Here is a 26,648-nt window from a genome sequence, read left to right on the forward strand (position 1 = left end):
TCCCCAGGTGCCCCAGGAAGCCCGACCTGGAGCTGGGAAGCGGGGAGGAGGCAAAAATCCCCCGTGGCTCCTCGGCTCCCTTCCACCCGCCAGTGCTGCCTTCACACAGCAATTACAGAGGCCCCCCCCCGGGGCTTTCACACCCAGTCACCTGGGCCTCCTTGTTCTAAACAACTTAATTTGTTTAATGACTCGGGAGGCCCTGTGGGGCTCCCTTGTTGTCTGGATGTGTTTCCCTGGTCTCGGGAGGGTTTTTGCACGGCAGCGCAGCCACCACCACCCAGGAACAGAGGACAACGAGGGGCTGCTGTGAAACCCATGCCGAGAGCCCTACATCTCCCCACGGTGCCAGGCTCTGACCCCAGGGGCAATCCAGCCCCTTCGTACTGAGGCTGTCCCAGGGGAAAGACCCCCAGCCCCACGGAGGGTCCATCGACCCGTCCGTCCGTCCGTCCACCAGGCCCCCACCAGCACCTCCCTCCTTTGTTCCCCAGCACGCGCTTTTCCCTATGAGCTAATCTTCCCTTGGCTCTCAGAGGTAATTTTATGGCAGGGAAATTAGTCTGCAGCAAAAGGGAAGCAGATCCAGGCCATTCTCTCCCGTAATATTTTCATAGGGGTTTTGGAGCGGTGGTTTGGTTTTCTGCTTCAGGCGCAGCAGAAGGATTGTACGAGATGAGATGGGGAGAGAGCGTGTGTCAGGCTCTGTAATAGTTTCATTGTTCGTGTAAGAACACGAGAATGCAATAGGCCGAGAGAGATTTAAGCAATTCCCACATGCAAACCAGCTCTGGACACAAAAGCTTTTTAGTTATCATCAGCATTTTGCAAGATTATATTAAAATAACCCCCCGGGCTCAGTTCCCTGCTCTCAAGAACCCCCTCACAGGATTGTAAAGCACAGAAACATGGCCCAGAAATCTTAACCAAGGACATCCTGAGAGCCTGATGAATAGCCTCTCCCTGTCCTTGCCCAGATGGCTTTCCCTCTGTGCTATAAAAGCCTTGAGTTAAGGGAAGAGGTGCTAAGGATGGAGCGGTGCCACACACAGATCCCACACTGCCCCATTTTCTCTCTTTCTCCATTAAGAACAACCCGCCGGGCAGGAGACTTTGCAACAGAGACGGTCTCGGACCGATGTCACTTTACCCTAATTTCGCTCTCTGACCCTTCAGACACCGCACACCGGCGTGCAGAGAGCAGGTGGCAGCGGGACCCATTCCCATACGGCCACCACCATGCTGCTGGCCTGCTGCCGCGAGGAGTTTTAGCAACGCCAGCAGGAAAAGGCATCCAGGGAAATATTCGAGAGCTACAGCCCGGCACGGACTCAGGGCATAGTTTTTCTCGGGCTGGTTGACCATGCAAGACTAAATACACACACTTAGAGTGCAGCACTACATACCTAAAAGGGAGACGGGCATTAGCTCAGCAAACCCCAGCCGGAACCCGATGACCCCAGAATATCTGCCCTAGGAAAAGGGCAGCCTGAGACCTAAGTTCTCTTCTTCGCTCTGGTCTCCCTGAAACAAGCTCGTTCCCGAGGCTCAGGGGTCTGTGATGGGTGGACTGAAGCAAGGCAGTGCTGCACGGATGGGCCAGAGACGGGTTTGGGGCGCCCGAGCAAGCTCGAAGCAGGAAGACAAACCCTGCACTCGCTCCGGAGTTTGGAGACGGGAGCCTGCGTGTGTGCGCACAGGAGAGAGTCTCACTTTTAATTGCAGCCTCGTTGCCAAGTTCAACAAAGTCTGCACACAAAGAATAGAAGTCATTTTGTTGGAAGGTTTGAATTGTTTCTTTCCTAAGGGGAGGGGAGGGAGGTGAAATCCACTCCTTTATAAGCAATGACTCAGGTGCTGCGATCTACCCCGGGCGCGCATCTTGCAAGCCCGAGTAATGCTTTGTGCCGTGTTTTGTTTTACGGCATGGGCCCTAATAATGGGATTATTGTTCGCTTGCGTGCAAAGCCCTTGCTTGGGGTTTGCCGTCCCCGCCCAGCCCTGCAAACCGCAGCCGCCTTCGGTTCGCCTTCGCCTTCCCCAGCGCCCGTCGAGCGCCCGGTGCCCACGCGGGGGCCACCCCCCGCCGCCCCGTGCACCATTCCTGCGCCCTGACTCAGCGCGAGCTGGACCCGAGCGGCGTCCCGTTGGGGCGAGCCGTGCTTCCCCTGCCCCGCCTGCAAAACCCTCGCCGAGCAGCAGGAAGGACGGTGACCGAGGCCATCCTGCATTCCTCGCAGCTTTTGTGGTTGTGCATCACTGGGGAAAGCCCCCTGGGGTGCTGGGAGCAGCAGGGAGCAAGGGGGGGATCTCTTCGAGCAGAGCCCAGCACCTTCTCCTTGCACCCCAGCTCCAGGCAGGATGGAGCAGCCCCGAACCAAGGGGACAAGTCCAATACACAGCCTCTGGACCAGCCACGCCAAACCCAAGCTAAAGCCACGAATTTCCCAGCTGGTCCACGCTGCCGCAGGACAAATGGCCTCCGCTGTCCCAGGGTGGTTTGGCACATCCCCGAGCGCGCAAAACAGCTGCGTTGCGTTACACTCGCAGCCCCGACCAACCCCCCCTCAAAGCCCTAATCCCGAGGCAACCACGTGTAGTCCCGCACACCTGAGCACCCCGCAGCCTCTCCGTGCCCCACTCACGAGCACAAGGCGGCGATTGTCTCGGGGCAGGGCTGGTGTTCGCAGAGGAGTTCCCCAAGAACTCGTACGCCGTCTCCTTGCAAGTCACTCACCGGCGTTATTGCACAACGTGCGACAGCCACCCCGCAGCCCTGCGTCTGTTTGGTTCGGCCTCTGGACGAAAAACCCAAGAAAAGCAGCAAAAGACACCCGCGGCAGCGCTGCCGAGCTTTTTCTGCAGCAATGCAGCTTGGCGAAGGTCTCCGGGCAGCAGCTCCACAACGTGTGCTTGCGCCCGCACCTTCCTAATGCTCTGAGCCCCACCTGCTGCCAAACGCACCCACCTGGGGGGCTGTGAAGATTTGGGGATTTCTGCATTCTTAGCTAAATGGTTGGGTTGCTCGCCTTCATCAGCACAGTTTGCAAAACCCCAAAACACACGTAAAACCTCCAGGAAGCAGGCCGCAGACTTACACGAGGTATTTTTAAACCCAAAGGCAAGAGGACATAGACGTGCTATTCAGGAACGGATCTTTGGCTTTACCTTTTGGGGTTTGAGGCTTCTGGATGGAGTGGGGTCACACTTTGGGTTTTTCTCCAGCCAGAGCAAAAAGCCATTACTGCTCTGAGATAAACCCCAAGGATCTAAGGTTTTTGTAGTGAGGCTTTACTGAAGAAGTAGCGAGATTCTCTCACTGCTCGAAACCCAGGGAGGGGAGCAGCCAGCAGCAAACCTCCACCCCCGCACTCGCTGCTGCCCTGCCAAGCATGCCCCCGGGGCCGGGCTCGTGGTGCTGAACTCGGAGCAGAGGCTCGGTGCTGAACCCCAGCCTCCTGAAACGAGGCTTGCTTGGAGCCGTGGTCCCTCCCCAATATACAGAGCCCTGACACAGTGTCACAGCCCCCAGCCCAGTGTCACAGCCCCCAGCCCAGTGTTGCACCCTCCTGGGTCAGAGCCTGATGCAAAGTGTCCAGAGCCTGGGCTGGCAGCTGGCAAAGACACCCCGGGGCACAGCCCTGAGTGGCAGTGGCAGGGCTCAGCTGTAGGAACAGCAAGAAAGCCAAAAGCCAAACACCGCTGAGGTTGTTTAGGGCAGGCTTTGTCTTTGCCAGGTACTGCAGACAAAGCCCCGGGGGTCTGTTCTTCCACTTTGGTGCCCTGGCTGGTCCTAGCGACACCACGAGTGTCCTGAAGCAAAAGTATGGAAAGAGAGAAAAAAAACCAACGTGCCCAACACAGTACATGAGCTGAAGTCGCTTGGAGTGCGATGTTTTTACCTCCATTTCACAAGACACGAGGCAGAGACGTGGGACATTTACCGAAGGATGGGGAGGGACCCCCGCTGCCCTCCATCCCCAGACACACAACAATCACCAGGCTGCTGCCAGCCCTGGTGAGCCCCCAGCATCCCTCCCCTGCCCCGACCAGGGCACAACTTTCCCCTCTTTCCCCCCAGCCCGGTGCCCGTGGCAGAGCCGCTCCTGCTGCCGCAGCCCCGGCGCCTCTCCGTGCCGTGCGGCTCCTGGCCGCGCGCTTATATTGCATTTGCTCCCAGCTCCACCTCGCCATTGACAGCTATTGTTTCCACGTGTAAATTCCAGGGCTGGCCCCCGGCCAGCTTTTCAGCCACCGGTGGGAAGCAGATATATAATTTCATTCCCCTCCAGGGTACAAACAGAAAAGAAGGGATTTTCATCTGTGTTTTCTGCATCGCCCTCCTGCCCTCCCCGCTCACTTCCTTCGGGTCCAATGTACATAATTACCTCGGCTGGCTACATCTAAGCGGGATTAAATGCATTGCGCGATATTATCTCCCAGCAATCTGATTACGAGGCTGCCTTTAAACGCATAATGTGTTTTTCGTACCGACTTACACCACACGCCGAAAATCAAATAAGAAAACGCGGCTTGCAAACAGTCTGCGAGAAATCCCCACCCGCGGACGCCCGCGAGGCTTTCAAGCCTCCCGGGAAGGCTTTTTGGGCTGAATGCAGCGGGCTGGAGCCTTCCAAAAACATCAAGTGGCAGGGGCGAGGTGGGCAACAGTGGCGATGGCGATTCCCATGGGAGCCTGGCCCCGCTGCCCGGCTCACCTGCGGCTCCGGGGACAAAGGGCCATTGTCCCCAAACCGCCTCCACGCCTGACCTTGGGCAAGCGCTCCCGTCCCCGTGCCCGCTGCTCCTCCACTGGGGACCCGACAGCCACAGCTATTTTTAACAGGAAGAGCCCCAACACACTCTTTTTTTTTTTTTTTCCCTCAAGGGATTTGTTGCGGTCGGGTTTTTTTCTGAGTCATAAAGCACCAGCCGGGGTCGGGAGCTGGGGCTGGGCTGAGCCGGCCGGTCTGCTGCAAAACCCGAGCGAAACACACCCGTGGGTGCCTGGATGAGGCACGGCAAAGGTGCCTTTCTTCATCTTTTTCTTCTTATTTCCCTTCTCCATGCTTGCCTTCTGGTTGAGAAGCAGGACCTTTGACAAGCCGAGAATCATTAAAGAAGAAATGAAAAGAAAAGCAGCAGAACAGAGGGAGGAGAAGACAAAGTACGGATTTACTGCATTGAAATAAATCAGTGCAAACTCTGAATTTCCCATTTATTGAAACCAATCACAGTTAAGAGGTCAAATCCATTGGCAAACAGTAGTTTTGTATCATCCAGAGTGACATACAAATGAAGTACAAATGAAATCCAACCGAAACAACGAACTGAACAAAAATGCATGGCTCTAACCGAGTTTACTCGAGCCTCTTCCCCCGGCTGCCCTCGTGCAGCCTTTCCAGCAGGACCCGCGCTGGCTGGCACCCCCTGTGCCCACAGGTACGGCCGCCGAGGGGCTGAGATGCAAGCAGCAGCCAAGCGATCCAGTTATCCTGCTGAAGAATCTCATTAACCCCTTCTTCCTGAAAAATGAAGCAGCCTTGGTGGAGGGCGAGGCGTGCTTTACACCGCCCCACTCCTGCATTTCGCTCTCCACGTGAGCGTGAAACGGGTTCGTCCGTGGCATGGCACGGGGAGGGGACAGGAGATGCTCCAAAGGAAGACGACGAAGACGCAGACACATTCAGTGCGTGTTTCTGGCTCCTCGGGCTGGGTAATTAACTCCCGCTGATGAGCTATCGCATCCCGACGCTGCTCGGGAGGACGAGAGTTTCTGGCACTCTCGGGTCCTCGGTGAGGTTAACTCAGCACCGAGCTGGGCAGAGGGGGCTGAAGAGCCCCCAGGGCCACCTCTGGGAGCAGCCTGCCCCAACTCCTGCAGGAGATCACTGGGGAGCTATCAACGATTTGAAACAGCAGCCAGAAAAGAGCAGTTGTCAGTAATGCCCCACAGCCGTGGGCCCGCGCGGCAATGCGTCCTGCTGCACAACAACCACGGAGCACACCACCGACAACGGGGAACCACACCTTGCCTCCTCACAGAGTGCATGCTAGAAAACACAAACATTCTTCTCTCCTTTTTTCCTTTTTTTTTTTTTTTTTCTTCTTCCCAGAAAACCCTCTGGGTATCGGACAAGCCACAATGCACTGGAACAAAGCCCTGCTTAGGAAATAAGTTTAGGAAAAAAACAGTATTTTCCTCTTGCAGAGATACCAAGAAAATTCATTTTTATTTGCTTAGACTATTTGCATCCGTCAAAACAACTAAAGCCCTAAAACACTGCCCAGGACCAGCGGGATGTATCAGACCTGCTGTCCCACAGGGTGCTGCACGTTATCCTAGCCCTAAAATTTCCACCTGCCTTCCAGAACCAGGGGTGGAAATTGAGTTTACTTCATTCAGATGCCTTGGGACGTAACTGCAGAGCAGCTTAAGCATGCAACAGTGAATTCCTGACCTTCTACAGAACGAGGATGATCAAAACCGACCTGACTCAGAGAAACCACCCCAGAACTGAAGGAAAAGCAAAGCGGGACCTGCAGCCCGGCCAATGCATCTCACAGCCCTCTAGGGGAAACAGAAAATCTGGTGGCGAAAGGAAAGCAGGACCCGCACCGAACCACCCGCGTTTGTGCTTTGAAAACCATCGACGTGATGTTGGGGGGAGCAGATAGACCAAATCATAGGGAATTAACACCAAACCAGATCCAAAAAAAAATAAAAATAATAATCATGTACAAAAAAAAAGTCTAGAGGATAACGCGCGTCCAGTCCCAAATGCCACCACGGCCGCTGGTGAGAAGCCTTCCCGCGGGGAGCAGCGAGCTGCCCTACCCGAGGCCGACGTCCAGGGACATCATCACCACGAAGCCGAGCACGGAGGTCCAGGAAGCCAGCTTCCCGTTGCCGCTGCAGGGAGAAAATGAAGGCGTGAGCTCCCGGGAGCTGTGGGGTGCTTTTAGGGTGGGTAAAGCACAGCTCTGACCCTCGTTGGGGAAGGGAAGGGATCTTCCAGAGCCCTCAGTACTTCCCCGTGCCGGCCGGGGGCTCACCTGGTCTGTGCCTCGGGGATGATATCGTCCATGACCACGTAGACCATTGCTCCGGCCGCAAAGCCCAGGGCGTAGGGGAGGAGAGGCTCTGCCACCACCACGGCGAAGGCACCGAAGATGCCAGCCAAGGGCTCCACCATGCCGCTCAGCTGCCCGTACCTGCAAGGCAACGAGCCTGAACGGCGCCGGGCACCCCGGGAAGCCCCCGCGTGGGCACAGAGGGGCTGCGGCGTGGGGCACGGTGTCCTCCCCAGTGCCACCGGGTCCTGGAGGAGGTCGGACACCAGGCCAAGGTGCCAGCACCGGGCAGAGCAGCGCCGCTGCACCGCACAAACCAAGCCACCTGGGTCACTCTAGACAGGTGACAAAGGTGATTTGACCAAACCCAGCTGATTTTTCCAGGACGGGAATTAAGACACGATCCGGTTCCTTCCCCCCAGAACATCTCTGTGGGGTTTGGGGATCCAGGTCGCAGACAGGGCTGGGTCAGCAAGGAAATGCTTGCAACCAGCACAGCTCAGTCCCAAAAAGGACACCTGGCCACAGCCTCGCTGCTCTCCCCCCTCATTTTCTTTCCTTCTGGGGCTGTTTTAATGAATAAAGCTCCCCAAGACCACGGGAGCTCCCTTCCAGCAGCAGCCCTGGTGCAAGTCCCAGCACTGGCTGCGCTGACCTGAATGGAGGTGGGTGGGAGGAAAAGAAAACAAAGCTCGGAGGGAGCAGGCTGCAAGCCCCCCCTGCCCTCCCATCCATCACCCGGCCGAGCACACGTGCACGGGCAGGAACGCGGCCCTGCGCCTGCAGAGTTCATGCCCTCGGCTTTTTTACCTCGGGGAAAAGGAGGAAAACAAAGTGGGTTTGAAACGCGGCCCAGAGCGAAGTGAGAGAAAAACCAAACCAAAACAAAACCAAAAAAAAAAAAAAAAGACCTCTTGGGGGCAGGATCTGGGAGCTAACCGCAGGCACTGATCAGCCGGCTGAGCCGGGCTGGAGCAAACCACAGGGGCTGGGGCGAGCTGGGGGCTCGGGGCTGAGCTCGGGGGCACCGGGCAGCACCCACTGCTCTTCTCCCAGGCTGCTGGCAGGTCTGGAGCACAACATCAGCCCCGGCAAAACTCTCCACATTGAGCACCTGCCCCATGGAGACCACGGGAAGCAGCTCTTGGCCAACACGAGCCCATCCCGAGGGCACCCCCAGGGCACCCGCTCACGGGAGCTGCCGGTGAGGGTCCTGGCTCCTGCGGGCTGGGAGCAGCTCTGCTTACCAGAACGCCTTCCAGGTCGAAAATCCCGCGCCGCGTAAAGGCAGGCTGACAGCAAGGCCTTCCGGGAAGTTCTGGATGCCGATCCCAATCGCCAGGTTCCTGCCAAACAAAAGAGCACGCGTAGGTACCTGCAGCTACGTCGGGTGGAAACGACGGGCCAGGAACTGGAAAAAGAGAGATGTTGTTAAAGACGTGCCTTTTTAATGGAAGCACAGCTAGCCCTGGGGCTACTCGTGCGAATATTTAACGTGAACACAGCAATGCACGGGGCCCGATCCTGGCTACGGAGCAGCTCAGGAGAGCGGACTGCTGAAATAAGGTGTGCTCTTCCAGCGATGCTGGAGGGGTTGGGGCCAGCAGAGTGGCACCCCAACAGCAGCCAGACCCAAACACAACTGGGAGAGGGAGAGGGAGAGAGGAGAGGCCTTTCCGTCCGTAAAGTAATCCAGGCTGCCGTGAGGACCATTTCTCAAGGCACAAAAGATAAAAAGCCAGATAAAGGGGGTTATACAGGAAGGCACGGTAAACTTGAACTGCTCCAATTAGAGCCCCATGTCCCCAGAGGCAGAAAACGCGGGTCTTTTAGAGTTTAAAACTCAAGGGCAGCCAGGAGAGGTTTGGATGTTCGAGGGCAGAGAACTGGGTGAGGTTTCTCCTCGCTCTCCATCTCCCTGCAGTTCTCAGCCCCTGCGTTCAGCTGTTTGCCGGCAGCCTCCAGCTCCAGAGCACCCTGTGCCACCCCGCAGGGTCCCTTCCAGCTCACTGCAAGTGTCTGATTTGGGGTGAAAAAACAAGAAATCGAGGTGTGGGCTTTCCCTTCGTCGTTCAAGGAACAAAAACGTGGCAAGCACCAAAACGATCCGGGCTCATCCTTTACAGCGATGTCTCCCCGGGCTGAGCTAACGAGGAGCTAACGAAAACCTTTTCCATGGTTGGGGCGTGTGGCGTGCCGTGGATTTGTCCCTGGTCCCTGGGGACACCGAACTCGACCACCCCGGGGGGCTCGGGCTGGCAGCCTCAAGGAGCCCCCGGCCCCTACCCGGCCCCAGCGGCGCTCTGCGAAGTCGGCGATTCCTTGGCCAGCAGCTGAGAGCTCCCTTTGCTGCCTCAAACACTTGTTTCCTATTAGTAAAATAAGACTGGTGAGAAAAAGCTCTCCGGGTTGTTTAAACTTCTACCACGGTTTACAGAAGAGGGGAGGGGAAGGGGGGAGAGGCTGTGGGTTTCCCTAACCAGGACAGGCTATTACAATCAAAAACATTATTCAAGGCAAAGAGAGAGAGAACGGAGGGGGAAAAACATCCCTTTTAGAAAACACTGGAGCCGCTGTCTGTGTGCTGGTTTTTTTTTTTTTTTTTCCTCCCTCCCTCGCCTTCACACAAAGCAGCTATTACTAGCCCCAACCACAACAAATTAATGGGGTGGGAGAGGGAAGTGTGAATGGAGGGGTCTGTACGGGAAGCAGCGGCGGGCTCCCCCCTCGCTGACCCCTTGCCGCGGGGCTGCCCGGGCAGAGAGGCAGCCCCGAGGGGCACGAGGGAGGGAATTTAACCCAAGGAGAGACCCAGCAGGAGAAACCCAGACGGGTGGGCTTGCCCCTGCCCTCCTCCTCCCCTCTCTCCCATGCACGCCCCTGGCGAACCCATCGGGGCTCCCGGAAAGCAGGGGCCAGCCCCAGCCCACGGCAGCGCCGATGCCCAGGGTATCTGGGGTGTCCTGGGGGAGAGGGCTCAGGGGGCACGGGCTCTCCTGCCCAGGGGAGGTAGAGCTGCTGGCAGGGAGGAAGGCTCGGGGAGAGAGGTGCTGCACCCACGGGGAGCGACGGTCACGCACCATGGGTGCTCCAACCCCAACAGGGACACGCCAGGGCCAGGCCACCCAATTCCACCACCCCTCGGTGGGAAGCAGCCACGCGTCCCCTGCTCCAGGCGAGGTTTTAACCTGTTTTCCCAAGGAACACGGGTGCAAAAACGCAAGGCACACGGGTGCAGGCATCGTGCCACGTGGGTGCCAGCCGTCGGGCGCAGACACAGCTCAAGCGTGCGGCACCGCAGGAGGCAAAGGCCACCGGAGCCCCAGCGCCTTGCCTTGGGACATCCACGGGGGAGAGAGGACCTTCTGGGCTCAGCTTCAGGGTGACACTGTCCCCACGTCATCTGAAGGCATCTACCCCTCTGAAGGCTCACCCAACCCACGCTCCCCACGCGCTGCAGCCCCTCGTTCCTCCAGCGCTTCCTACCACCGCAGCTCTGCCTGAACACTTGGATTTTAGGGCCTCCCGAGCCTTTCCCAGAGACGCTAATCCCATCAGGATGAGAAGGGCTCCGTGACAACACGGGGGCCAGGAACACACAAACCTTCCTATTTGCTTTGCCTCGGTTCGCTGCACCAAGGGCACCTCCGCTCGCCGCTCCGGGGCCACCTCTGTTTGCCCAGCGCGGCGGCTCGGAGATGTCCGGGTGCTCAGGCAAAGAGACCGAGCTCTGATGCCCCAGCTGCGAACAAAAAGCATCCCAGGAGACATTCCTCTGGCCCTCGGCCGCCGATCCGCACACACCTCACACCTCGGCAGCTCCCGTGTCGAGCTGCCGGCTACACGGTTGGGAAGAAAGCAAGCGAGTCGCATAAAGCTGCATTGTGCGCGAGGAAAACAAAGGCGTCCTTATTACGGAAATAGGTGGGGATTCTTGGAAGGCTTCCCCCTGCTGCAAAGAAACACATTGTAAAACAGATGCACAAAGACAGCCTGCAGCAGGCTGGCCGGGGGCCGTGCCTCTGGGTGCCCACGGGCAGCGGGACGCAGAGGAGGTGGTAAGGAGACGAGATGCTTCAGCCCAGGGGACAGGCATGAAATGTTTAGAGACGTCAGGGTCCCTAAAGCGAGGAAGGGGGGAATAACCAGTACTGGGGTGTGTGAAGCTGACCCCGTCCTGTCCGATGGGTCGCCCACGTCCAGCTAAAAGACATTTTGCAGATGGGAGGATAACCTTCAACGTACAAAGTGCACTGACCTGAAGAGAGAGGAAACCACACCAGACCCTGGGGATGTGCGTGCTCCTTTAGCCACCAGCGCCCCGGCCAACGCAGGGAAGTCACTTGTGCGTCTCTGCCACTTAGGGAACAAGGGCCTCAGGTGTCCTTCAAAGGGGCGAGGACCTAGGAGCCAACACACACTGCAAACGCTCCCTTTCCCAGCGCTCTGCCCCAGGTTCCCCACCTGTGAAACGGGGCGAGCCCAGCGACGTGCCCCCTACCCCCTCCACCTGGGAGCAGGAGCGCCACCGCCGGTCCCACGCACACCTCACACCTCTGCAGATGCTGGCAGAGCCCAGTGCCGCCATTTTAAGGAAGAAAAGGTAAAATCTCGGGCACCCGGCTGAGCGCCGCCGAGGCCCAGCTCCTCGTGGCAGGAGGGGAGCACCCGCGCCCCCCGGGGACGTACCCCCACTCGCTGCCAAGCGCCGCGGCACCACGCTGGGAGGCTCCAAGTTCACTTTCAAAAAAAAGAAAAGTTGGCATCTCTGCATATTTGCAAGGTCAAGGCACAGAAAGCCTTCTATAAGCCTAAACCCTTGTTTTCAAGGGCCTATTCTTTTACAAACTGATTATGAAAGCAGGCTACATATTCTTAACAAGCCCCTTTTCACTCCGGCTTTCAATTCCCTCCAGTGTATAATGTGCATGTGTATTCTTGCATGGCAGGCCCTTACATACTGTTTTGATTGTTATCGTCTTGCCATGAAAGGGCCGATTGTTTTGGGTTCCCGAGATTACATCACGGCTTCCCACTCGGGCTGCCCGTCGAGGTGTTTGATCAGGGCTCGCAGGTGGGAAGGAGCCCTGCGGTGAGCGCGGGGCCCTGAGCGTTTCCCCATACCTGCCCTACCTGTTAAACACAGCTGCCTCGGCACGCAAGCTCTGCCTCGGCTTTACTGGCGCCTCTCACGCAAGGCAGGGATGCGGCGCTGAACCCGTCCGTCCCCGGTTGGGATGCGGCGGGTGAACCCATCCTGCGACATCGGGAGCCCAGGAGCCCTGAGCTGTCCTCCTGGCCAGCAAGGAGACCGGGGGGGCCGGCAGCCACCGAGTGATTCGCCAGTTGTGCAGAGATACGGGCAGGTGGGAAATTATACGGGAGTGAAAGCCCCCCAAAAAACGGGTGCCCTGTTGTTATGTTGGAAGTCATCAGCAGAGCTCGCAGCCAACCCGTGCCAGGAGCCTCCCAAAGGGCACCAAGGACGGGCAGCAAAGCTGAAAGGAAGCAAAGGAAAGGGAGAGGTGGCAGGGAATAATTTGGGGCACAAACCAGTGCAAGAGGCGCAGAGCTCAGGAGGCAGGGAAGGGCAGGACGGGCGCACGGATGAACATCTCAAACCGAGACCACAAAAGCGCAAGAAAACGGGCCCGATTTTGACAGATTTTGACAGGTTACAGAGGTTTTGTGCAAGCCACTCTGCCAGCTTGCTGGTGGGAGCAGAAAAGCTCATTTTGGGTCTCTGCTGGTGCCGTGCTCTGCTCCGACACCCACGGGGCTCCCGGGGCACCACCAGCCCGGAGCGGGGCTGCTCGCAGCCGCCTCTGCACAAACACGTGCATGAGATGATTTCCCCCCTCGGAGGCCCAAGGAAGGGCCTTCACCAGCCCGTGCGTGCACACAGGGCAGCGACGGGCACAGCCCCGGCCCTGCTGGGCCTTGCCCCCCCCCCCAGCCCCGTGCCACTTCTCGCCCCTCCGCTGCCTCTTCCAAACCCACCGGCCGGGGCTGCGCGCCGCACGGTCTGCGTCCCATCTGCTCGCCTGGCCCCCGGCCAGCCTTCAATACACCCGGCTCTGGATCCGCACGCAGTAAACATTTACAATTTTAGGAAATTTTACCCTTAATTTATCCCAAAGGCACGCAAGCAAAGTTCAAAGCCGTAAAACCCGCTCCCTCGCCTCCGAGCGCGGCAACCAGGACGTGAACTTTAGCTGAAAAGCAAGAAATTCCTCAGCTTCCACGAGGCAAATCCCCGCCGGTGTCAGGCAAAAGGGGGAGGCAGGCGAAGGAGCAGGGCTGCAGGGAGGGGACATGGATGCCACCAACATCCCCTCGTGCAAAACGCCGGCTCACAGCAGGCTCGGGGACCCCCATAACGCTTGCACGGCCGTATCCTGCAGACACGGGCTGTTCGAGGCCATGGCAAAGAGTTCAGAGCCAGCCCAAAGCTTTTTGTCAAAAATAACACCACACCACGGGCTCGCCGAGCCAGGGCCGCCAAACACTCCTCAAACAACCTCGCTGCTCGCCCAAGGCGGTGCTTGGAGCGGCGCAGCCATGCGTTGTTTTCCTCCGGTGTTTACCCAGCGCCACGCTTTCAATGCAGGTATTACCTTTAGGTTACAGACTTAGCTAAAACACATAGGGTTTTTTTTTGTTTGTTTGTTTTTTGTTTTTTCCCCAGCCCGCCATTGTTCGGGTTTGCTCTGCGTCCCGGTCCCCGCACGGCGCTGCCTCCCCTCCTCCTTCAACCCACTTCAGCCGACCGCAGACACGAAGCTCAGCACCCCCAGAACCTCGCTGCATCCTCCTGCCCCCTGCCAACCTCCGAGCCGTCACCTCTCCGGATAAACTGGCCGAGGAAGATGGGGAAGCCCTCGGAGGCAGCCGGCTGAGAACGCAGGAGCATCCCCCGGGAGGCGCTGAGCAAACGGGGGCCGTCGCTCAGCCAAAAGGTGGTGGCAGTGGGCACCCTCCTGTCCCAGCACCGGACACGTCCCACGGCAAGTGGCTGCTGCAGAGAGCAGCTTCCAACCCTCGACATCAGAGCAGCAGACAAGCAAAGAAGCGGCCGTCGTGCAAGGCTGGCCAACAGCAACTGCTTTGTTATGGTCGGCTCGCATCGACAGCCCGATCGCACCGGGGGGGTCCCGATGTGTCGGGGCCGTTTACTCCCCCGGGGGTTGAGAATCTGTGCCCTTATCTGCCCGGTTATTTATGTCCCTGTTTGATTTATGAGTCAGCCTCACGCACGGGGTAAAAGTTCACGTCTCCCCCTATCCGCGGAGCACAAAGCCACATCTCACGGCTCCGCGCCTTCCTGCTCTCCTCTCTCTTTCGCTGTGTTTTGACCCCAGCAGGGAAGGCTCAGGGAGGCTCGACCTGCACCCAGCTCCCCTCAGAGCCCCTGTAAACCCCACCTGCTCGCTCAGGATCCGGCCCACAGCACCAAACCTCGCCTGGCTGCGGCCATGCAGGGCCGGTGCTGGCAAAGCGAGCAGGAGACGGACCCGGGCTCGCTCCCGGCAGCGACTGCACTAATTCTGCTCAGCCTGATGGTGTGTAATGAAATGCACGACCCAGCGCAGCCTGCACCACCGACAAATCTCCATTTGCACAGTCAAGGTCTACCTAGGTAAAAAGCTAAAAGATATTTGTAAGCAGCTCAAAGCGTAACTTCCCGTGCCCAACGCCACCGCTGCACTGCTGCGCGCAGCGTTAGCTCCTTTCACCCAGAGGTGCTCTCATGTGCACGTAACGATGTTACACGTTCGTACAGGGAAATACCTGAAATAACCCGAACTCAGCTCCCTGCTCCAATGTGCTTTGGGAAAAGCAAAATTTGGAACCTTTTACGGTTGCCCTTTCACATGCAGGTTGCTCAGAGCAAAGAAATAAATGCGTAAGATCACCAAATGCTGACTTCAAAGTGAACAATCTGCTCTCAAATATGTTCTTTTCCAAAATCTCCCTTCAAGATGCAAGGAAAAGCGTAAAAAAAAAAAGGAAATTCAGCCCCAGGAAGAGTGGATGGAGGCTCGGGGCAGGCTCGGCTGCCGAGGGCAGCGGCCACCTCGGGGCACCACAGCTGCCCCGACCCCCTAAAGCCGCGCACCTTCACATCGGCACCGTGTGGCACCCAGCTCATCATCCCTGCCAACATCCAGATGCGTCCGTGCGTCAGTTCGGGAAGGGCTGCAAAGCACCAGAGGAAGCAGCACCCACGGGATCACCATCCTGCAGCCTTGCTCGGGGCAGGGACGGTGCCTGCAAGCAGGGGGTGCCCTGGGGGGCCGGTGGTGAGGACAGCCTGGGGCAGAGCAGAGCAGGGACGGGGCTCTGGGCATCCTGGCTCAGTTCAAGCTCGTCCCCACCTGGGTTAGGGCCCCGCCGCTGGCCCCAGCTGTGCCCCATTAGCAGCCTCACGGAGCCGTTTGGCCCAAATGTTGAAATACCATCACCTTGGGGCAGAAATCCACGTTGCTCTTCCCCGTCCCCGTGTCCCTGCTGCCACCCCACCAGCCAGCACCCAGCACCCACATGCACCGATCCAGCTAAACAGCACCCTAAGGACGGGAATTCTGCCTGCAGATGACCCTCAGCTGCACTGCAACGTGAGCCAGGGCCCCCTTCCTCCACTTTGAAATGTTTAGTTTGGGGCTATTTTTAAATACCCTAAGAAGACCCTAACACAAGACCTTGTTAACTCTGTTTCACTCAGCTTAGAGCTGCAGAAATGCCCACCCAAATTTAAATTTTTTACATATTCGTATTGGCACGCGCTTAAATCAAGTGAATTTAATGATGTGGCTGCACTGATCGCGGGTAGGGCTAGAGCTGGAGGGAGATACAGAACCTTTTAAAGGCTATTAAAATATTTTTAAAAATTGAACACGCAGAAGCTGGGTGGTCCAAAAGCAGGGCTGGGATTACGGCCCACCTATAAAAATTCCCAATAATACCTGCCAGTTAACGTTTACAGCTTCATACAAACCCGCCAACCCTCTCCCTTTTGTACGATTCCTTAAACCATCAGCACATTTCGCATAGAAAATGTTACACGGCAAGGAAATCTCAGCGCAGAGACCAAGCTGGGGTGGCAGAAGAGTTTGGGGGAATTATTTAATTTTTTTCTTTGCTCTGTCCTCCAGTTCCCGTGCACAACAAGCTCGGCAGCCAGCGACACGCACGGCCCCGATCGCTTACAGGGAACAAAAGCCTCGCGCACGGCAAGGAAAAGCGGACAAATTGGGTGAATAAAGACCTAATTCTTCCCTTCTGGGGGCGAGGAGAACCTGAGAGATGCCAAAGCCCAGCTATGCAGAGGCAGACACGTAGGCGTGTTTGTATCTCACTCGTCGTCTCCTGGACATCTGAAGCGACAGGCAGAGAGCTGACGGATGGACAGACGGACGGACAGATGGACGGATGAGCTGGGCTGGAGGCAATGGGACCCCAAGGGTGCTGCCACCCACTGCAGGAGGCCCCTCAGCCACTGGCTGCCCCGGCGGGGCCGTGGGGGGAACGGGTGATGGCCGGGGGGGTGGATGAGCACCAGGGGATGGATGAGCACCGTGTGTCTGCACTTGCATGCTGATGAGGATCAGCACCAGAAGCTAAGAGCAAAATTAGAAGTAGGAAAACGTTTTCTCCTCTCCCCTCTCCTGCAACGTCACCACTAAAAGGCGCCGGGGGAGAGTGTGGAAAAGCCCCAGCGCGGCTCCTTTATGCAGCCCCAAAACCTGGAACTAAACAATTTACTAACAGATGTAGCCATAAAAGGCCCTATTATCGCATCTTGTACAGTAACAATGTCTTCATTCAAGTCGCTTCCCCTCCTCTGAGGGTTTATTTTTAAACCGTGCTGCTAAAGAGAGGAACGGGCCACTGCGGCGGCAAAGAGTGAGCCTCTCGCTCAAAGTGAGCCTTGTTTGGCATTATCTTGATAAGATAAACAGGGATAATGGCTTTTTCTTCCTCTGCTCTCTTCTTTGCCCTCTTTCGTTTATTTTAACGCGAACAGGAACTGAACCAGCGAGCTTTGCAGATCAAAGCCGGGCAGAGACCTTCGCGGGAAGGGGCAGGCGAGCCACCAGGTTTCCAGGCCTCAACCCGGGGTGGGGGCAGGAGCAGGGCCCCGACACCCACCCAAGGCCCCCCTGGGAGCGGGCAGCAGCTCCTGGCACGGCCCCAAAGCTGAGCATCCTCCAAGGGGCACCCCCTCGGTCCCAAAGCGGGGCCAGGAAGCGCAGCGGAGCAGGGCGAGGAGCGGGCTGCGAGGCTCCCGGGTGGCGCTGGGGATTTGCTCTGTCGGGAGTCCCTGACTCCTCTCCGGGGCGAATTTTTGGGGAGTGAGTCCGGGCATCAAACAAGCCCTCCAGGCGGAGCTTATGCAAGAGAAGATGACTCAAAGTGGCGGCGTATGTACACCTGGAGGGCAGGGACAAAAAGCATGGGGAGGCTGAGGGGAAGAGGAGGAAGGGAGGAAGCTGCCAGGCAAGCGGGCAGATACAAAGGGGCCCCCGGGTCTCCAGCGATAGCACGGTTGATAGCAAAGGACACAAAGGTCCGTGTCGTCCCTCAGGATCTGCTCACGCAGTGCCCACCACGGGAAGGGAGGCAGGCAGCCATTGCACAGACTTTCCACAGAGCCAGCTGTCTCTGCTGAGTATTACGAATCAGGCAAAAACCCTCCTCGGTCTAGACACTTAAGTAAAGGAGAAGGAGGAAGAAGTGAGAGAGAAGAGGAGGGGAGGCTGTTTATCCAGGCGGCGGTGTAAACGCTAACAGCAGGCGAGGGGCTCGCAGCCAGCAGCCCAGTTCCCAGCCGCGGTTTGGAGACTTCCCCGCTAAGCCTGGAGCTCTCTGCACAGGGCCACAAATACAGGCTGCAGAAGGCACCCGGCCCTACGAGCATCCTTCAATACATGGGAAGATTTGGCCCCTTTCTCCGATGTGACTTCGCACAGCACTCGCAGCCGGCTGCCTGGGGAGCTGCAGCTGCTGCTACCTACGGCCATGCACTGAAAACCCACCCCCAGGAGCAGGAGCACCCGGGCTGAGACAGGATTCAGCACCATGAAGTGAAGAGGATCCCGGGCCTCGCTGGGTCCAGAGACCTCGTTTGTGCTGGGGACGTCTCCTCCACAAATCCACGTTCACTCAACCCAGGCTCCAGCAACGCAGCTGACGTGAGCAAACGCAGCTACCAGGTTTTTAAGGACCAGGAAAATGTTTGCGCTTTGCTCCCGATCCAAGGACCGGAAAACAAGGTCTCTGCTCCATCCCTGCACCTCTCCGCACCAGAGACTGAGCAGCAAAGCGCAGTAAGACCCCAGCTTTAACTTCCTGGCACTGCAACAGACTGGAAAGCAGAAGGAGCGGTGCGGGGAGCGGCTCCAGCAACCCGAGCTGCGGCGCCCCAGTTACCCCAGGCAGGCACCAGCCCTGGGCTGCTGGGACCAGCACTGCCCAGGTCCATCCGCAGGACTCCTGACCATCCAGGCACTGCAGAGAACAAACGTTTTCCGGCGCAGAAAACATCTGGCGGCTCTGAAGGCAGCTCAGTGAGAACACCGCAGGCCACAGAGGTTTCCCTCTGCAGGTTCATGCCCTGAGCGCCCGTGGAGGTTTCCTCCCTGCAGGACCAACCATGCACCATAACAAGGAGCTGTTCTGAGAGAGGCTGAGCGTGTCGGGGTGCCTGTGATTTAATTATTCATGCAGATTTCACTTCCCAGGAACAATTTTTTTTTGGATATGGGGTTAAGCCAAAACACCACGGTCAGTCTGGCTTCTGCTTATCACCGCGAGCCCTCGCTGTGCTGCAAACCGAGCGCCTCGAAGCAGTCCTGCAGTGCCTGCTCAGGCTCCAAACAACTTTGGAAACTCAATCCGAAATGGCAAAAGCTCCTGTGAAAGGCATCGAGAGGAGCAAGCAAAGGGCGAGACACTGCCTGACACGTTTCGCACATATTTGTAAACAGATCACCCGTGGGGAAAGCGATTCAAGCCTGCCTTGTCTTGCTTTCCAGCCAGAGCTCGCTTTCCAGCCACCTGCTTCCTTTTTCTCATGACCAAGAAGTGGTTTAATATCTGTTTACAATAAAACGCTGTTTTCTGAAGGGCAGAGAGGTGCGAGGATTTTGCAGGAGGGCATTTCTTTATCTGCTCTGCTGCTTGGGCAGGTGAGCGTGGGGCGTCTGTCCCGGCACAACCCCGCGAGCAAGGGGAGCGCCCTATCTGGACACCCATGCAACCTCATTTAATTAAGCTGAGATCTGCTTTGCTGCAAAAACCATGCATTTGTGCTCCCAAAGCCTTTCTGCACCTTCGCAGAGGTCGGGACATCCTCACCATCAGCACATCGAGCACCTTCCCGCTGCCACTCAACGGCGCGGGGCCGCAGCTCCTCAGCCCTCGCCGTTAATTAGCGGTGATGAGAATTGCACCCGAGGAGCCACAAGGCACCCGTGCTCGCTCGAGGGACACAGGAACGGGCGTCCTGTTTAGACCGATGGGCTGCAGCAAACGCTTTGTGGGTCACCAGCACCTTCCAGACTTTCCTCTTCCCCGGAGCGCCAGCAGCGGTGAAAGCTCACCCCGTTACGTCTCCGTCTTCCCTTTTGGCAAAGGGGAAAACATTCACGAGTCGGAAAAGACCAGCTCCCTCGGGACACCGACCCGGGTAGGTAACCACCGCTCGATAATACACACATACCTTCGGGACAGGTTAATTAAAAGGTGCTTAATAAGCATCTCGCAACAGTTTTGTTTTGTAACCAGAGGCCCCAACGCGGTGCTTGGGGAAGGAGCAGCCTGGCTGGAGAATGAGCGTTTGTCTTGGAGCTCGGGGGCCGTGGAATTCCCCATGCAGCCCCACCTCGCGCTACCAGAGGTGGTTTTTTTTTCCATTAGGCGTTCCCGTGCACATCCTCCATCTGATAAAGAGGCCAGCAGCGAGGAGTCGACCCCACATTTCGATCCCACCCGAGCTTTATGAGCTCCACCGCGGATCTATTCATGAGCAGGAGACGGAGATCGTGTGTGTGCGTGTGCGAACGGCAGAGAAACACCCAGCGTGTCTTCTGCTGCCTCAGCCCACAATGATTTCCATTCATTCAAAGAAAACACAGTATTAAATTTTTGCCTGGTTTCAATCTCCGTACATTAATCAAGCCTCAGCTTTTTCTCTTTTCCTTTTTTTTTTTTTTTTTTTTTCTCCCCAGCCTGAGAGACACAGCGTGGGAGGCACAGGCTGTCCCATGAAATAATATTTTCCAAGCCGCAGTCAAAGTCTGCCCGTCAACCCGAAGCCTCCTTTCTGTCTGTTTTACCAGAGCTGGACAGGAAACAATCTGCGGGCACAAGAGATCGAAACCCGGCCAGCGTTCCCAGCACAACGCTGATGAATGGGAGCCATTGTGCTGCAGGGGAGGAAACATCCCCATCGTCATCGGGGAAAAACTACAGCTGTCTGCACCGCCTGCACACGCACAGGGGTGTCCTGCAGCTGCACAGGAGCAGACACGGGGCAGCTCGGTGGCACGGCGTGCCCCACCAGCAAAACCAGGCACCTCTCCCTTTCCTTACAGTGGGGACAGCATCTGAGGTTAGTGAGGCTCGGCTCCTTGGCAAAACAACACCTGCAGCTTGCAGAGGAGCGAGCAACAGAACAAACCCCGTGGGATTTTGCCTGTCCCGGTGCTGCCGAAGGAGGGATCGGGACCTTCCCGAGGCGCTTGGGCTCTAACCGAGATGCGCTCCCTGGGTGATGCAGCCATGGGTGCCTCTGTCCCCAGGCAGGTCCCAGCCCCGGCAACGCCCAGGGGACACGAGGAGGGACACCCTGATCCCTGCTCCAGTGCCCAAGTCCAAGAAATGGGGGCTGAGTTTCAGCCGAGCGATGCAAACCCGCGGGAGAAAGCATCTCCCTGGTTCCTGGAGGTACCCGGTCTCATCCTAGGGCAGCTTTGCCCCAAAGCTGCCTACCCAATTTTTAACCTTTAACTTATTTGCATCCCCAGTGCCCTGTTGGGACCCGGTGTCCGCACCACACACGACGTAACAAAATATTTCAAACTATTTTTCAGGTTTTTAGTCCTTTATGTACGCACAGGCCGGCAGGAGCTCGGCTGTTACCACCTAGTGTCAGGCAGGAGAGGAGCAGCAACCCCGCACGGACGGGGACAGCTCGGGCACGGCTCTTCCCTGGGGTCCCACGGGGCGAGCCCCCAGCCCGCGGGGCAAACCCGAGACCTCCTCGCTCTGCCCACGTGGCACCCAGCAGGAACGGGGGCTTCTGAAAAACGCTGCTGTGGTTCAACTTCTCTTCCCGTGTTTTTTTTTTTTTTTTTTTTTTAAAAAAGAATATTTTCTGGCACAAACTGTCCCTTGTGACCGGACTTAGCCCCTGGCCACGACAAAGGCTGCTTTCTTACCGAGTTTAAGGGCTGCAGGGCACCGGGGCCCTGGGGCTCCTGCACTGCATGCAGCCCGTGGAAATGGGAAGCAGCCGCGGTGCTGGGCACTCAGCACCATCCTGCTGCACGCAGGGGTGCTCGGTCCAGGGCTCCAAGGTGCTCACACATTCTCTGTCCTACACGGGGCAAACTGCAGAGGGCCAAGAGGCGGACGTCAAGGGCTGGGAGAGAAGGCACCCAGGCAAGGAGCACAGTGCACAGTGTGTGCCTACAAAGATCCCAGCAAAAAGCTCGCCGCCATCCCTGCTTCCAGCATTTCCGAGGTTTTCCAGCCTTAATGACAACCTTTCAGCGTATTTTTAAAACTCTACACACCGACGACAATCAAACAGCACTGGGGCTGCAAGATGAAACGCCCAGAAGCTACACCCACGCAGAACAGGAGACGCTGAGCGCAGCCGGGGAGGGGGAGCCCCCGGCACCTGCGTTCGAGGTGGGAGCAGCGACACCGCCCGTCGGAGCGCGCAGCATCCCGAGGGATTATCTCCACCGGGGATGGGACGGAGGAAAACCAGCTCCTGGTGCCGATTCCCCAAGGAAGAGCCTCCGAGGAAAGGAGAGGAGAGGTCCCCAAGGACGCCACCTCCCTGTCCTTGCTCGCATTTCTATCCAGGGCACGGATTCTGTGCACATCAGTGGGATTTGGGGAGAAAAACCAAAAAAAGCGGGGCTACGTCCTTCCTCTGCTGCTGGGGGACTGGGAGCGGGATGGTGAAGGGACACGGTGCAGGCTATGACAGCAGAGTGGGCACACGTCTTCCTGAGCTCCCCTCCCTGCCAGCTCCAGCCATTTCTGCCTGCAAACCCCCACGGGACTGGGCTGAGGATCCCCCCAGCATCCGTCGGCTTAAAGAAATAAACGATGGCCACTAAAGCAGGTGGGTTTGTCCTCTAAACGCCACGGGCTTGGAGTGGGGGGGACCACCCTGGCTGCACCCCTGCACCACGGTGCCAGTGGATGGAGACGCCAGGAGAGCGACCAGCATCGGGGAGCAGCCCCGGCCCCCTGACCGTGACCCTGACACCTGGCACGGCGCTGCCGGCCGGCACAGCCCCGCGTCCCGCAGTGTGCCCGCAGGGACGCGTGGATTTGGCCCATTTTGCCCTCGGTGGCTCCAGCCCCATCTGGTTCCTTTTAAATCAGCCGCACGAGGTGGGGAGGTTTGGTCAGTTGTTTTTTTTTTTTTTTTTTTTCCCTCCCTGCTTCATGCAAAGAGAAGGGGGTGTGGCGGGGGGGGTAACGGAGCTTTTTTAAGCCCCGGCTGCCCTCCTCTTTACCTTCCTGCCTGGAGGGCAGCCAGGAGCAGCTCGCTCCTCCCTGCGCACATCTGGAGGGGACGGGTCGGGTCCCCATGCCCAGGGCTCGCCGCGCTCCCCGGCCGCCCACACCGGGCACGGCTCCTCCTGCACGGATCCTGCTTTGTCCCGAGCGGCCGTGTCCAGCCCTGGGACCATCCACAGCGTGCTTATAACCGCAGGGAACGGGGCAGACCAGCCCTGCCAGCACAGCCTGGGGCTGCTCCGCAAGGCTCAGAGGGACGGGACACGGAGCGACCCGACGCGTGCTGAGGACCAAAACGGGTCCTGGCCCTGTAGCACCTGGAGGCTCCTTCACCCTGCACTTCTGACATCCCCACACGCCAGTACCACTGAAAATCTGCCCGGTCCTGGCAGGCCAGCAGCGCTCAGATGTTTCTTCAGGCACCTTACACCCTAACAGCAGCTTAACATGCTCTGATAAAAGCCCTCGGCGTGCCGCCGGTGGGGACGCAGCGGGGACAGGCAACCTCTGCCCGACCAAAGGAGCGCAGATTCTCGCACACTGATGCAAAAAAAAGGGGCTCTGCTGCGGAGATGCCAGGGATTCCTGCACGCCCCTTGTTCTGCAGCCCCCTTGCAAGCAGCCGAGCCCAACGAGCGGAGCAGGAACGGGCTGCGCACGCCCGGGGGCAGCAGAGCAGCGCGGAGCCGCGGCACCGGGATGCTCCCGAGACCCCCGAGGAGCTGCGGGGCGTGCAGCAGCCCCGGGGGCCAGATCCTGCAGGGACGGGGCAGGATCCCGCAGGAGCCCGGTGTGGGATGAGGCGGGTGGCCGAGGCAGGGACCCTGCTTTACCAGCCGCAGCAGCTCCGTGCACGCCGCTGCTCCCACGCAGATCTTGCTCGAGATGCCCAAGAGCCCAGCGGAGCAGCCCGGCACCTAAAGCCTGGTGTTCTTCCCCCTGTGCTTTCCCCTTTTTCATAATTCCCTCTCTGCAAACACGCTTCTTAAACGCAAAGCTTACAGCTCTGGAAACAGCCCTTCGGGATGCCGCAGGGACGTACGTCCCCCGAGCCCTATGGCGAGCTGGAGTGAGCCCAGGCTCCCCACGAGGTCTCGCCCCGCTGGGAGAAATGCAATCAGTCAGCATCCACGCGGTGCCGGCAGCGCTTCCCGAAGCCAGCCAGCACCTCTCCATCCAGCGAGGAAAGTCCTCTGGTAGCACGGGAAGCCACGGCGGGCCCTGGGAACATCCACCCGCCACTGCGTCCCCAGGCGCTTGCATCCTGGCGGGCTCCGAACGCGTCAGAGCCTTCAAAAACACTCTCGCACGATCCAAGGTTTGAACTAATGAACCTTCCTGAAAGGCAGCTCACATCAGCTGCAGCTCAGCGCGGCAGTAACGCAGTTACTCGGTCACGGCCGGGGGGAAGAAACGACGGCAGAAGGGAGGAGGGAAACTGAGTCATGCATCCATCTCGGTACGACGCTATTTTTAAAGTAATGGACACGAGGGAGATCGTAGCTGTCACGTCCCCGAAGCGCTGGGGCTGACCTGGGGCAATTTCCTCTTCAAACGTGTCAGATTTCCCTCTGTTTCTCACATTAGAGGTGGAATCGCGTCGGGTTTGAGCTGGTTTTTAAGCCCGTGTAACGCAGCTGGGCCATCTCACCAGGTTTCCAAGCCGCGATCCCACGCGCTTGGTGCTCGCACCGAAGTCCTGGAACGACTCGAGTGCTGGGCAGACAGGGGCAAAGCTGGGCTGGGGCAGGCGATGCAGCCCGGAGCTGCTCTGCTCTCCTGCAGTTTTGGGGCGCTTACGGCCCCGGCACATCTCTCGTGGCCCCAAGGACCCTGGGGCTTTGTCCCCTTTTGTCCCAGGCACCACCGGGACCCCACACTGCTCCCTCCTCCAAGAGCCTGCGACAAGAGAAATCTTTATTCCTGGATATTCGCAAGTAGCTTCCCGGAGGAGAAGCCACACGAAGCGGCTTTTGTTCTGCCCGCAGCTGACAGTGACAGACAGATTGATGGCAACCAAGTTATTCTGTCTCCTTTCGCAGCTGACAAAATTCGCGCTGGTATTTTCCTGGTACAGACCCCACCTTTCATCTGACATGATTAATGCCGTTGTAAATACAGAGAAAGAGCCAGCTGCTTCTGCCTTGTGAGCTTTCACCGAGCAGCTGATAAAAAGCGTCCTTTTGTTCGAGCATCTCTGGAGTCTCTGCAGACTTTCTGAGCAGCCTTTTATTGCAAAAAAGGTTAGAAGAAACGCGGTTGTGGGGCTGGCGTATCGTGCCTTGCTCAGCGCCGATCTGGATGCTACCTGCTGCAATCAAAGCGCCTGGGGCAGCGCGGCGAGCGCCAGCCCCTGCCCTCGGTGGGGTCCCCCCATCCGCAGCGGAGGTGCCACGGGCATCGCCCACATGCTCTCTTTGCTCGTGTCCCTTCCAGGCTCTGCCTCTTTGCTTGGTCAATGTGAACGCGGCAGGGGATGGTGGCAGCCCGGGGAGGGGGGATGTGAGGCTCCCCACGCAGCCCTGGGGCCCCTCGGATCCCACCTGGCAGCACCGAGGCGGCTGACGCTGGCACCCAACTGTGCTTCCACCCACCTGCCAGAGGGGCTGGGAGGGGTATTGCACAGGCTGAACACACCACATCCCCCCCCACTGAATACATTATAACGCGGGTCTGGGAAACAAAGGGCAAGCGTGGAACAAGCCTCAGATATAAAATTCAAAGAGAAAAACGAAAGCGTTTGGTGAGAGCGCGCTGAGCGCTGTGCGCACCTCCCTGCCCCTGGATTGCGAGGCCAGCAGCCGCGGGCAGCCCCCGGGTGGCACAGGGTGACGCACGCTGCCCCTGCCTCACTCCTCCCAGTGAACCGAGCTCAGCAAGAGAAGCGACGCTCTGAAACACCACGGTCCTGTCCCGGGCGTTTCTGTGTCCCTGTGACCGGTCCCGGGCACGAGCCCAGCTCCTGCAGCCCCCAGCACCAGCCCAGGTCCCTGCTGCGGGTGCACACAGCAGCCCCCAGCCACGGCAGGCAAACGCAGCAGCCCCTCAGCACCCCCAAACTCACGGAGAGGCACCCGCAGGAGGGTGCTGCGTCCAAGCCACGGGGTGCCAGCAGCAGTTCCAGAGCCAAGCAGCTCCTGCGGCTCCGCTTCTCACCAGGCGTCCTCATTTCTCCCTTACCTGCACCACCACCGCTCGTTCTTGCTCGCTGCCACCTTTAAACTCTCACTGCTGGCCCTAAGGCACTTGCCCGGCAACCGTTTCACTGCGCCCTTGTGCCGGTTCAGCCCCCAGAACCAGACGGAACGGAGCTGACACAAGCTGCCTCCTTTCCATCCCTTTCCCCAGCACCGTTTATCTGCCCAGCGATGCAGAAACAAAACCATTCCACAAACCAGGCATCACTGACAGAAGGGTTTTTCCCCATCTGAGACAAGCACAGCAGCTACAAAAATTCAGCTGCAATGGGAACTCTTCCTGCCCCCTCTGCCCCCACGTGTACTTCAGTCGATGCATCGGCAGCAGTGCTGGACAGGGGACAACCTCCCGGGGACGAAGACGCGCACAAAACCTCCGACACGCGGAGCAGGAGCAGCGCTGTGCCTTACCTGGCGCTTTGGAAGGTGGCAGACGCTGATTTTCCAACAGCCCCGAATCCAACTCCCACGGCCAGACCCTCTGAAACGGGAAGGAGAAAAACACCGAGGTCAGATCCTGCAGCAGCCCCGAGGCCGTCCCTCCTCCTGCCCTCAAACGGAGCTCAAAGCAGCGCAGCCAGGGGAGCAGAGCCCTGGGGCAGCTCATCA

At 58.2% G+C, this 26,648-nt stretch overlaps 1 protein-coding gene across 1 annotated transcript in view; it reads right to left on the reverse strand.

The window, feature by feature from the left end:
- Positions 1-6,214: 6,214 nt before the first annotated feature.
- Positions 6,215-26,648, reverse strand: part of SLC39A11 (solute carrier family 39 member 11) — an 87,485-nt gene continuing 67,051 nt past the window's right edge. The window contains exons 6-9 of the mRNA XM_050714355.1: positions 26,451-26,520; positions 8,322-8,420; positions 7,057-7,215; positions 6,215-6,913 (exon numbers count right to left, since the gene is read on the reverse strand). Of these exons, the coding sequence (XP_050570312.1) occupies positions 6,835-6,913; positions 7,057-7,215; positions 8,322-8,420; positions 26,451-26,520 (407 nt within the window). The 3' untranslated portion in view covers positions 6,215-6,834. The remainder of the gene's footprint in view (positions 6,914-7,056; positions 7,216-8,321; positions 8,421-26,450; positions 26,521-26,648) is intronic.

The sequence above is a fragment of the Cygnus atratus genome, chromosome 18 (assembly GCF_013377495.2).
Source record: "Cygnus atratus isolate AKBS03 ecotype Queensland, Australia chromosome 18, CAtr_DNAZoo_HiC_assembly, whole genome shotgun sequence".
NCBI classification, from domain to species: Eukaryota; Metazoa; Chordata; class Aves; order Anseriformes; family Anatidae; genus Cygnus; species Cygnus atratus.